The 12,911-nt window shown below is 35.2% G+C and overlaps 2 protein-coding genes across 5 annotated transcripts in view; one reads left to right on the top strand and one right to left on the bottom strand.

The window, feature by feature from the left end:
• Window positions 1–12,911, top strand: part of SLC25A12 (solute carrier family 25 member 12) — a 183,961-nt gene that overhangs the window by 143,967 nt on the left and 27,083 nt on the right. For all 4 annotated transcript variants that reach the window (XM_061184870.1, XM_061184879.1, XM_061184890.1 and 1 more), the window contains 3 exons: window positions 265–358; window positions 2,256–2,340; window positions 12,575–12,656. In XM_061184870.1, coding sequence (XP_061040853.1) covers window positions 265–358; window positions 2,256–2,340; window positions 12,575–12,656 — 261 coding nt within the window. The remainder of the gene's footprint in view (window positions 1–264; window positions 359–2,255; window positions 2,341–12,574; window positions 12,657–12,911) is intronic.
• LOC133098784 (small nuclear ribonucleoprotein E-like) lies at window positions 8,817–9,095 on the bottom strand. The gene has a single exon (XM_061201921.1). It carries the CDS (start codon window positions 9,093–9,095, stop codon window positions 8,817–8,819), a length of 279 nt encoding a protein of 92 aa, XP_061057904.1.

The following is a 12,911-nucleotide window of genomic DNA, read 5'->3' as shown; positions in this document are numbered from 1 at the left end:
ATCCTAAAGAGATTGTTTTATCTCTGAAGTTAATTTATCTTTATCTGCTTTTACTGTTTCATCATCTTAACATTTTATCTTTTGCCAGCTTTCATACTTTTGTGGTTATTTCTATATAATTGAACTTAGGTATTGAAATTCAGTTTTAGACTTTTAAAATAATACTGAAATGTTTTTAGCTTTCAGATAATAGTTGGTTAAGTTAGAAGTTTGTTATATGTTAAGAATCTTTTAAGATTTTAAAATATTTTCTTTTTCTTCCAGAGGAATTTGCCCAGAATGCCATACGCTATGGACAAGTCACCCCACTAGAAATTGATATCCTGTACCAGCTTGCAGACTTATATAATGCTACAGGGTAACTATTCCAATAATTCTTCATGATATTTTTTAGGACAGTTATTTTAACGTGAAGCAGTGGTGTTCTTTTAAACAATAGTTTATTCAGTATATACATTTCAAGAAAGAGAGACAGGCAGATATGAGAAACAGGGGAGGAAGGAGAGACAGATGAAGACAGACTAAAGGTAGGGGGAGATGGAGGGAGGGAAAGGGAAAGAGGACAAGAGGGGAAAAAAGAGAGAGAGGAGGGGAAGGAAAAAGGGAGGGAAGAAATGGAGAGAGAGGTAAAAAGAAAGGGAGTAAGGGGTTGAAGGGTGTGAGAGAGGGAAACGGGAAAGGAAGGAAAATGATAGAGGAGGGGGAGAGGAAAGTGACAAGAAGTAAGAGAGGGACAGAAAAATTGATTTAATCTGGACTCTGGAGGTGTTAGGAATTTTTAGTGATTTGTGGACATTTGCCTAAATTTATAAAATAAATGGAAGTACATGTTCAGGAATCTTATAATCTTTTTGATTCATTGTGAATGGGGATTTTACTAAACAGTATATACCATTTTGTGTTGGAGAGTATCATTTTCTTGAAATATGCCTGTGACATTATCATCATAGTTATCATCATAGTTAAGTTCAGATGTTTTATGCCTCTGTTTTATAGATTGAGAAAACCCAAAGCACATAGAGAGTATTTAATTTGCAAAGTCTCATGCAAATCCAGATGAAAAACCCTTGTCTGTGGGCACCCAGTAGGACCTGTGTGATCTGCTAAGTGATCAGATTTTATTAGTCACCTGTAGTAGTTACTTAAGTGTAGGCATATCTGAAAAAATGGGTTTTAACCCTAGAACTGAAGACTAATAGAAATTGAGTGTACATAGATGATTTATTACCTTCATGCTACATAATGAATTGTTGAGCTGGAGATGATACTGGATAAGCCAGCCAGTCTTTGGTGATTGACATGAACTATCAGGCCATGTCTCATCCATCTAGAATTCACATTTTTAGTAAAGGTATTGTACCTCCATGATAATAAATGCTTTCAAAAAGTGCTTCTCAAAACTGGATCTGACGTGACATACTAGCTAGTTCAGGGAATGTACTTATTTTAAAGTAAAATTTTTTGGAAACAGTAGTGCATTCACGTGGTTCAAAACTCTTAAGAGTTTAAAAGAGCGTGCCGGGGCTTCCCTGGTGGCGCAGTGGTTGAGAATCTGCCTGCTAATGCAGAGGACATGGGTTCGAGCCCTGGTCTGGGAAGATCCCACATGCCGCGGAGCAACTAGGCCCGTGAGCCACAACTACTGAGCCTGCACGTCTGGAGCCTGTGCTCCGCAATAAGAGAGGCCGCGATAGTGAGAGGCCTGCACACCGCGATGAGGAGTGGCCCCCGCTTGCCACAACTAGAGAAAGCCCTTGCATAGAAACGAAGACCCAACACAGCCAAAAATAAATAAATTTATAGAAGAGCGTGCCGTAAAAATGTCTCCCTTCTACCCTTCTTCCTTTTCCCCTTAAAGGCAACCGGTATTTATCACTTTTATTTTTATCCTTCTCAAGAGACTTTGCACTTATGCATTAAATATGTATGCTATAGGAATATATTTAGTGTGTATGAACTGTCAATGTTTATACTTTGCTTCTGGCAAGAATTATTTCTTTAATTTTATTATCTGTCTTTGGAGTCATTAAATTTGTGTACTCCACATTATTTCTTTAGAGTCTTTTGCTTTTTGTGTGGCAAGCAGGGTCTGAAGTTTTTTTTTTCTCTCACTAAAATGATCTGTGTGAATAGAGAAATACTACTTTTAAACCATAGTTCATTTTTACCCTCTTTTTTTCTGAAGAAAGATGATCTTAGTATGAGGAGTTTGTTGGTATCTAACAGTTCTTTCTTTCCTGTGTTTTTGCCTGAAGGCGCTTGACTTTGGCAGATATTGAGAGAATAGCCCCATTGGCTGAGGCGGCCTTACCTTACAACCTGGCAGAACTTCAGAGACAGGTAGGAGGAGTATCATAAACAGAATCACCTTCAAAAATGCCGAAGTAATATGTACATGACAGCCTCAGGCTCCTGAATCTATGAAAATTAAAAACTGCTTTACAGAAAGACTTTACTTAGCTCAAAGACTACCTTTATAGAACTTTTACCCCTACCCTCACAGAGTATTTTATGGAGTGACTAGATTTATGTTTGTGGTTTTTTTCTTTTCGCTTATTAAGATGAGGAAAATAAGAGTGCAGACATACATGGGCTTGGCTTCCCTCCCTCTAGGAGTAGCAGTTTTTTCCTTTCATTTGTCTAGTGACATTTAAAGATAAGTGTTAAGTTCATTTTGTATCATTAAACTGATATTTATAGGGTTTTTAAAATACAAAACATTCCTTTACTGAAATAAATCTTTCACTGAGAATGTGTCTTATAGATTACAACAGTAACACAGGAAAACTATCTAATTAATGAACCAGAAGGAAAACCTTGATTATTATTACATTTTTGATAATATTAGTTTTTTGTTTGAGTGATAAAAACAATAGCTCTGAGTCCTATAAAGTTAATGCAGTCTTATTTCTGGTTGCAAAAATACTGTCTTGGTAGGAAAATAAACCCCATGATATTACCCTGAATAGTGGAATGGAGCAGTTTTTAAAAAATCTTATTTAAACTGAAGCCCTACTTCTGGAGCATTTGGAGGGAGCCTCAGTTGCAGCAGTGGTCATATAGTTTTGGTGGGGAGGGGGTGAGGGTTATAGGAGGGCTAGTCCTTGTCTAATACACATGAGACCCGTGTCCGTCATGATTCTTTAGGAGGCTGTGATGCCCTATGAGGCTAGGAGAGATGGAGAGGGTGTGGGGAGAGGGGGGATGAAGACAGGAGACAAGAAGAGAGAGAAAAAAGCTACATGGGCATGCCATGGAAAGAGACCAAGTCTGCTTTTTCTTTACTGCTACCACACTGGTGAATAGCCACATGTGCTAGTGAAAGATCTAGGTATATAAGTGTGGTTCACTGTGGGAAGTTTCAGTAGCAAATCTTTCTTCTACTTGAACTCCATGGAATGATGATTCTGCCTCTGAAACGAATTAGAATTTCCAGCTTTTCTTTGTATAATAAACAAGAATTTTTGTAGTCAGGTAAGTAAATTGAAAATGGAAAATAATTGCTTTTATATCTACATTTTATGTTAATACTTTGCTTGGTGTGTAATAAAGCTTCCTGTAAATTAAAATATATCTGTAACCCACTGTGATTTAGCCTCTTTAGTAGCAAAAAACTCTTATCTGCTGACATCAAAGTTTCTTTTCGTTACATGTTCTCAGATCCTTTAAAAAAATAGATGGATTTATTCCAATTCATTGATTTATAGTAAAATTTAATAAAATTATTTAAAATTTGAGATGTATTGAAATATTTAAAGAGTTCTTACTGAATTTAATTTTATATTTTGTAGTACACATTTATAAAAATTTATTCTTGAAGTTTGAAAAATTGCATTTCAAAAGGAGATATTTTTTAGTGTTACAGGTCTATTAATAGAGCTTTCCTTGGGGGTGTCCTTAATATTTGTAACTGGGGAATATCTCATTTAGCTTATTAAAAACAGTGTAATGAATTAAAAAACCCCACTCATTTCCTCCTTTCTAAGCCTTTCTGCCTCTCTTTTTTGTTTTACCCGCCTTTCTTGCCCCTAGCGATTTTCCTGGAGGCCATAAATGAAAGTTGCTTTTGTAATCTTTGGCGCCCTAAGTCTGCATCGCTCATATTTCTGATTCCTTAGGAAGGTGATGTAATTCTGATACTGTTGGAAATTGTTTTGAAGACAGATTCGAAGATGATTTGCCTTCAGTGGCAGCACTGGTGCTTTTTATGCTGGCATGGATGGCCTCAAAGCTCTTGTCAGATACTTAGAAAATGGGCAGTGATAAAAACCACTACTATCTCGTCTTACCCTGTGTTTCTGATTGGCATCCAGGATGGTGGTAGAGTGCCTTTTCTGCCTTTTCTCTAACAGTAGGATGGCACAGGGATCTGCAGTCTCCAGAGAGCATGTAGAGATCCTGGGTGTTCTTACACTGGTCTCAAAGGAGGAAGGTCAGAGACTGTATTATTTTTCCTTTCACATATCAGCTAGATTGGGTAGTCTTATTGCTGAGGGTTAGGAATAGAGAAATAAAATGAAGATTTTAAATCTATTTTTTCCCTGTAAATTAGGGTAAAAACAACACCTGGGAAAATAAAACTCAAAGAAGTCGTAAATAATTTTTAGAATTTCATAGAAATAGATTTATGAAGATTATTTAAGAGGGATTCAAGTTAATATCCCTAGTTACATCCATTGTAATTCTGACCTTTACTGTCCTTGGGATCTGGTACAAGTTTCTGTGGGCCTCACTTTCTCCTTTAGTAAAATTAGTACCTGCAGATATTTCTAAGAATCCTTTAAGTTCTTGCATTCTGTAAAAGTTATGTGAATCAATAGATTTTTTTCTTTTTCAAAAATTTTAATGTATCTTCCCTTTTCCTTGTAGCATTAAAAGCTATGTAAGGAATATAGGCTAGGACCCAAGTAGAATAATATAAAAATATGCCTAAGTTATTATAGCAAACAAAGTAATAAACTTTCTGCAGTTTTCAGTCTAGAAACAGGATTTTTCAGTTAATGTATTTTAGATTTATGAGGCATTCTAAGGCAGCCATATAGACTTCAATTTTAGTGACTGACTTGTTTTTTAAAATTCTCTAAGCCACAGAATTACATGAGTGCTAACCATAACTGTTTCCATGTCACTTCCAGAAGACATTTTTGATTCTCTTATTTTATCTATACTACCAAACTAGGAATACATGATTATTTACATTTTGTATGTAGAGTGTTCCTCTATAGGAATTTACTTGAAACTTAGATAAAAAATAGGAAGGAAGCCATGTTTTGTAGTTATCTCAGTCTATGAAAGTTGTTATGAAAACATGTGCATGATGGAGAATCTGTGAGTTCAGAAATAGAAGTTATGAGAGAGGCAGAGGTTAAGAACTTGGGGACTGATTATGTAACATCTTTCCTTTCTCAGTTTCCTCATTTATTAAGAAGAGACAGTAATATCCATCTCATAGGGTTATTGTGAGAATTACATGAGATAATGCACTTACACCTACTAAGCATGCAATAAATGTTAACTGCTATTATAGTTGTTGTTATTGTTGTTAAATATGAGAAAGCTATCTGAGCAAACTCAAAGTTGGGCTCAAATATAGACATGACACAACTCCTTCATCCACCCTCATCCACTTTCTTTAGGTGGAAGGGGATGGGAAGTGAGGAAGAATTATATCTTTGTATTTTCTTCTTTGTTGCCTGAAATGTTTTGCTTTTAAAATTTTTGTGCTAGCTGAAATTCTACGTTGTATTCTTTTAAAAATTATGACTGATGTATATCGTACAGAAAAAAATTCCCACCCCATACCATACACAAAAGTCCGTTCCAGTTGGGATGTTCTAAACTTGAGAGCTTAGAGAAGATAACATAGGAGATTATATTCATAATCGAGAGATAAGCAAAGATTTCACAAACAGGGCACAAAATACCTGTCATAAAGAAAACGATTAATAACTTGAACTTCATTAAATTTAAGAACCTTTGTTCATTAAAACATATCACTGAAAGGGTGAAAAGACAGGCTACACAAAAGGGAAAGATAGAGGATATCTAAATGGGGAAGGGAAGAGGAGGGGAGGGAAGGAGAGGGGAGGGGAGGGGAGGTTAGTTCAGCATCATTAGTAAACAGAAAAAAATACACATTAAAACTACGATTAGATACTGTTTTATACTATCCAGATTGGCCAATATTATACTCTGACAATGGCAAGTGTGGTTTAGGAGGTGGAGGAATGGGAACTGTCAGAAACTTCTGGCATCACAACTTTGGAAACTATTTGGGAGTATCAACTACAATTGAAGAGACATATATCCTGTGACCTGACAGTTCCTCTCCCAGGTGTAGTCCCTAACAGGAATAAGTACATATGTTGATTAAAAGGAACATGCAACAATGTATATAGCAGCATTATTTGCAATAAGTGTCCATAGTAGAATGGGTAAATATGTTGTGGTATAGAGATGACCAATGAGAAAAATGGAAATTTTCAATTGGGTAAAATGGGTTAAATAAAAGGAGGTGGGTTGCAGAGACAAGAGGATGTGACATTTTTGAAGCATGAAGTGTTTGGAGGTTAAAGACCAATTCTATCTAGCCCAATGTGAGAATGGGTAGGCAACTTCTTTTTTTTTTCTTTACTGTATACCATGTAATTGCTTTTTCAACTATATGGGGTAAATTATCTATGATGGACCTGCTTGGGCATATAAATACTTTTTTTTTAAAGTTTTGTTTCTTTGGGAAATTATATTCAAGCTACAGACCACTCACACAAAGAACTTTTGGAATATAAGCTGGCTTGTGTTCTATCAGAACATTATTAGAATGATTTTTCTCTCCGTTTTCTATATAGCATTTCTTAGACAATAGGAGTTTGTCTCTTTGTGTGTTTTGCATTCCAATGGACCTTCTTGAGAACTTTGGTTTCATGAGTAACGAGAAAGCGTTACAATCCACTTACTAATTCTTTTTTTTTTTTTTTTTTTAGAACTTTTAACCTCTGTCATCTGCAATAGTTTTACCATAAATGGAAGTCTGTTCTCAAAAAGGAGGAGATTGGGTTTCTATACTAATTTTATTTATGTATTTATTAGCCATTTACCTCATTTAAAGTATTAGAATTAAAGACTTATTACAGTCTCTAACACAATTTAACCTCACCTCTCACTGAGAAAAAAGTATATATCGTCACAGCTTTGGGTTTTAATCTTGTTTTATGAGGCCAAGAGTATGGAATTCAAATTCAGGCGTATTAAATTCATAGATGTGATTTGCAGACGAAAGAATTTGATTTTCCCTAAGCTTATTTTGCTGTTACAGTCATACCTTTTAGTTGGTGTAAAGTCTAGCCTTCCCCTCTCCCGCTACAACCCATGCTCAGTATAAAAGACTTCAGCTTTTCCTTCCTTTTCTTCTGTCTGTCAATAGTGTGCCATTTGGAAGAGGCAGTTCTCTTCGTTGGGTTGGCATACTCCATGAAGCGGCTTGGTTTGGGCAGGGTGCTTGACTTGTTAACTGACATGATCTTGCCTTATCTAATTCTCATTTATAGGATAAGGTACTTTTAACAACAAAGTAAAAGAACTTTCTCCTCTCTCAATGAGCTCTCGAGCCATTTCCTCATTTCCTATCATACACATACGCTTAGGGAGCAGGTGTAAAATCATTTAAGATTTTCAACTCTTATTTTGCTTTGAAAAACACTTAATTAATCTTGTTAAATATCACCTTCATGATCATAATCATAACCTTAAGGAAAAGAGGGCCTTTTGCTTTGGCCCATTTGCTCACGGTAGGTGATCTTCTTAGTGCTGAGATTTTCTTTCAGCCTAAATGCTAAAAAATTCAGTACACAGTCATTAATAGAGATGACAGCTACAGTAGCATTCTACTTATGAATATTCATGAAATGAAATCCATAGCATTAATTATATTAATTTACATACCTGAATATAAGTGAACCATAAGTTATAGTGATAGCTAAGCCTAAAAAAAAACCCCTTAGTAACCGTATATTGTATGTTTTTTAAGAGATAGAATGCAGTTTAATAAGGGCAGAGGTGACATTTTCAAAAGGCATTTGGGTATTTATAGTTAGAGATGTTTTTAGCTAAGAATTAAAGACAGTATAATCCTACAGTTTTCATCGGATTTTGTAGGGCTTACAAACATTCTTTAAAGGAAGAGCATATAAAGAATATATATGTGCTTGAACACAGGAGAAAGCTTTTATATGAATAAGGGAATTAGTGGTTACTTGATTCTTTCTTTGAGGTATAGGTGATTTTTACAATATTACATTAATTTCAGGTGTATAACAGTGATTCAGTATTTTTATAGATTATACTCCATTTAATGTTATTATAAAATAATGACTGTATTTCCCTGTGCTGTACAATATATCCTTGTTGCTTATTTATTTTATACATAGTAGCGTGTGTCTCTTAATCACTTACCCTCCCTTTGTTTTTAGTTTTTTAAAAAATTTCATTGATGTGTAGTTGATTTACAACATTGTGTTTAATTTCTGCTGTACCGCAAAGTGACTGTTACACATATATATATTCTTTTTCATATTCTTTTCCATTATGGTTTATCACAGGATATTGAATATAGTTCCTTGTGCTATACAGTAGGAACTTGTTGTTTATCCTCTTTTTTTTTTAAATAAAAACAATCCCACAGTATTTATTGTCATCTGGTAATAACATAAAGGTGAGCAAAACAATATGAATAAATGCTTTAGAATTACACTTCTAACAAAGGACACCTAAACAAACTGCATTGCCGTCTCAACAATTTCTCACTTCATTGATCATTTCTAGTTGGAGACACTTTGGAGCAGAATAATGTTATCTCCTTTTAGCATGATCAGACCCAGTTGTTTTCTTGACTTTGTTTTAGAATGAATCTCTTCTGCATCATCTAATACGAGGTTCATATACTCATCAAAACCAGTGATACAGCCCTGTATCCGCATATTCACTTGCTCATAAAGCCACACCTGAATCCGAGATATATTTTGCAAGTATCTGAAGATGAGATTGATGGGCTGCACCATCACCTTTTGCACCTTCTGGCCCTGGCCCCGGTACGCCATGGTGGAAGCTCACAAAGACCACACTATCCCACACACTCTATCCATCTGATATATAATAGTTTACATCCACTAATCCTAAACTCCCAATTGTCCCCCCTCCCCACCCCCTGGCCCCCTTGGCAACCACAAGTCTGTTCTCTATATCTGTAAGTCTGTTTTTGTTTTGTAGATAATGTTCATTTGTGTCGGGTGTTTTTTGTTTGTTTTTTGTTTTGTTTTGTTTTGCTGTGCCGCACGGTGTGCAGAATCTTATTTTCCTGACCAGGGATCAAACCTGTGCCCCCTGCAGTGGAAGCATGGAGTCTTAACCACTGGACCACCAGGGAAGGCCCTGTGTCGTATTTTAGATTCCACATATCAGTGATATCATATGGCCCATACCCTTATCTTGCCCCTCCCCAGTACTTGATTCATATTTGGGACCATAGCTCTTTTTAGTCAGTGAGTTTTAAATTTAACATATTCTTTTGAAAGGAGTCATGGTTGAAAGTAATTCATAATCTATGAGAATGGATTTATTTTCACCCAGTTTTGTGACTGAGAAACTTCGATTTTGGAAAAAAGCTTTATGCGTGCATTTTTAGAAGTTAAAAACATATATGCTATATAGGTAGTATAACAGCCACATTGGTTATAAAAGATTTTAAAATCTAAGCCAAAATGCCATAACTTGAATTTCTTTAAAATATGTGATGTTGAACATCAACTTTACCTCAGAGATACAGAATGCGTTTGTTTTCAACTGGATTGTTTTTGAAACAGAGAATCAGAATTAACTCATTACCCTCATTGTGTTCAATCAATATTTGAAAAACTAACTGAAGCATATTCTGTTAATATAATATTTTAAAGTGATACTGAGAAGGGTTTTGCATTAATAAATGCAAAATAAAATTTTAAAAAATCATTTTATTTCATCATTCTTTTATAATTTCTATTTTTGTATGTTTAGATGTGTATTATATGTAATTTAATAATATATATTAGATTTTTATGTATATAATTAGTACAGTAAAACATGCATATAATTTATAAATGAAATCATATATTGGAGTTAAGTGCTTACAGTCTTTGCCTGGCAGGAGTGTTCAATTATAATGGAGAATGCAGTGGAGTGACAAGGGCCGTTGCTCTGCTTATTCCCTATTTCACAGTGAGACCTTTGGCAAGTCGCCTGTCCTGTCCATAGTGTGGCCATCTTACCTTTGTATGTAGAGTGGACTGACTGGCAAAATAGTACAGTGTGGTCTCACTGTGGGTAGAAATTGCTGAGAGTAAGCATCCTTCTATGGTCTCACAAGGGAATTTATTTACAGAAGGTTGAAAAACACTGGACCCCTGAGGGCTGCATTAGGGCAACAGTCCTGAGTGCTTGGTAAAGTACTTTCACCTTTTGGGGAACAACAAATCTCTAAACAGTCTAAAGTTAGTATTATTATCATAGTAATAAATGGAACAGAAAATATCTTTTTGGATGGCATATTGTTTGCTGTTTTGTGAATGAGTCAAAATTAGGCTTATACTCAAGGTTTTGTTAAAATATTCTACTCTTTCCTTTATTAGATTTCAAATAAAATATCAATATTAAATTGTTAATTGCTTACTTTTGTTACAGCATGTAAATCAAACATAATGGATGGCCATGCAGTTGCTTGGGCTAACTTGCTAGGAAAAAATGTATTCCCTACAAAATCATGATTATGTCTTTGTACAGTTTTTCGCCTTTTTTATGATGGTTTCTTCCATGTATTAAATTCAGTTTTGGATGTAATAGATGTATGCTTTCACCTAATTTCATTATAATAAAGTTGGTATATTGGGACAGTTGACATTTATAAAATATGTAGTGATTTTGTTTGAAGTAATGGTGTTTGACTAATTGCCAGATTTTCCAAGGGTTTCTTATTGACTTTTCATCAAACATTACTTATTTTCCTTCACTATAGAATATATTGAACCACAACACTATGACAAGCCTAATGAGCTTTTAAAGATCTCTGCCTACAGAGATCACAATCAAACGTTAAATATTTAGATATCAGATGCTTTTGTTCAAACAGAAATGATGCTTACTGTGGTGCAAAATTTACAAAACAGGAAGACAGATAAAACCTTTCTATAGGCTGCTTCCCAAATTGTTTATAAATATCTGGTTTTGCCATATTTAGCTTCCTTAATTGAACTTTGAAGAGATTGTACAAATGAAAGCAAATGAGAGTAGACTAGCTTACTTTTTTCTTTCCTTTAGATTTTAGGCATGGAGTCCCTCTCCATTAAATTATTCTAAATTATTCTAGTGAGAGTATCTAAACATTTTTATTATGCTGTGTTTTGAAAGCTCATTCAAGTTGCTATTTTTCAAGTTTTCTTATGATAAAGCAGTATTTTATTCCTTCATTTCAGACTGTTTATACACATAACTGTTATTTTCATAATGAAAATATTAAAGAACAAGACTGACACACTACTATAGACAAATTATTTCAAGTCCTTTATGCTGTGGGATACCAATGAAATAACATTCTGAACCACAATAGGTTTTTCCCATTTGCTTTATTTTCAACATAGATTTTATGTTAGAACTACAAATGTGGCTAGGACAGTGGTTCTCAACCTAACTACACAGCAGAATGATTTGAAGCCTTTTAAAAATTTATAAACCCCAGGCCTCAGGGATATATATTTTAAGGTCCCTCAGGTGTTTTCTTTGCGTAGGCAGAGTTGAGGAATACATAGGTCTAGGAGAGCAAATGCTCGGTAGCATAGGTGAGAAATACTATACTTATCTATTGATAACCTCAGTGGTTGAGCTTCAAAGCCACAAATAAAGGGGCAAAGGCTCTGAACCCTTGAAATAGCAGCTATTAAAGTTTTTCACTTTAGCCCAAAAGAGAAGTCCTTGACCTTGCTTTACATATAATCCTAACAATTCTAGTTATGTGGTTTCTCCAGTCCTGATAGATGAGAAGCGGCAAAATCAAACTAGGAGGCTGTTGGTAAAAGAAGTAATAGTTGTCAAGCGTGGGAAGATAGCACAAACAGCTGTGTTAGATCTCGATGCAGAAATTGATGGACATATGAATATGTTGACCTTCAGTCATTAGAGGTGGAAAATTATGATCAATATTATCTGATTTAGGAATCGTGATAGTTTTTATACATTTTAGAAAGATTTTAAAATTTTAAGTTGGTTAAAGTAAAGAAGGGGGAAATGATTTTAAACCTGAAATATTTACTTACCTGAAAGATTCACTTCTGTAGAATGATAGTGTATTCCCCAGTAGTAGCAGATAAATGAGGCATTAATAGGCTCGTGCAAATGGGGGGAAAAAGCTACTGTGTCTATTTGGCCAGATATGGTTTTTAAATGCTAATAATAGAAGTATCTATTTCAAAATCTTAACACAGCCAAATTATAGCTTTTTTCATTCGCCGTATGCTTTTCCAAAATTTTTTACATGTTTTCTTCTTCCCCACAGCAATCTCACAGTTTAGGCAGGCCTATCTGGCTCCAGATTGCCGAGTCTGCTTACAGATTCACTCTGGGCTCAGTTGCTGGAGGTGAGTGACATGTCTATGTGCTGTTTCAAGCTTGCGTTCATGTAATATTATCTCACTAGACCGGGACAGATCAGCAAAGGTTCAGTTCATTGTTCCCAAGGGTCACGACTGCAGGGCTTTCTGAAGTATTCTTTATTTTTACCTACAATCAGAGGACTTGTCATAGCACGGCCATGGCCCCTCTGGCTCCAGTCTGTCTTCAAGACAAAACCTCTGTAATCATGTGAAAGTCTTGGATGCGTGCTGCACTCCCCT

Source organism: Eubalaena glacialis, chromosome 1 (assembly GCF_028564815.1).
Source record: "Eubalaena glacialis isolate mEubGla1 chromosome 1, mEubGla1.1.hap2.+ XY, whole genome shotgun sequence".
Classification (NCBI taxonomy): domain Eukaryota; kingdom Metazoa; phylum Chordata; class Mammalia; order Artiodactyla; family Balaenidae; genus Eubalaena; species Eubalaena glacialis.
This window is presented reverse-complemented; position numbering and strand designations above follow the sequence as displayed.

What these genes read in the sequence shown, in the direction of transcription:
- LOC133098784 (XM_061201921.1), bottom strand. Translation starts at nt 9,095, where the DNA reads ATGGCGTACCGGGGCCAGGGCCAGAAGGTGCAAAAGGTGATGGTGCAG.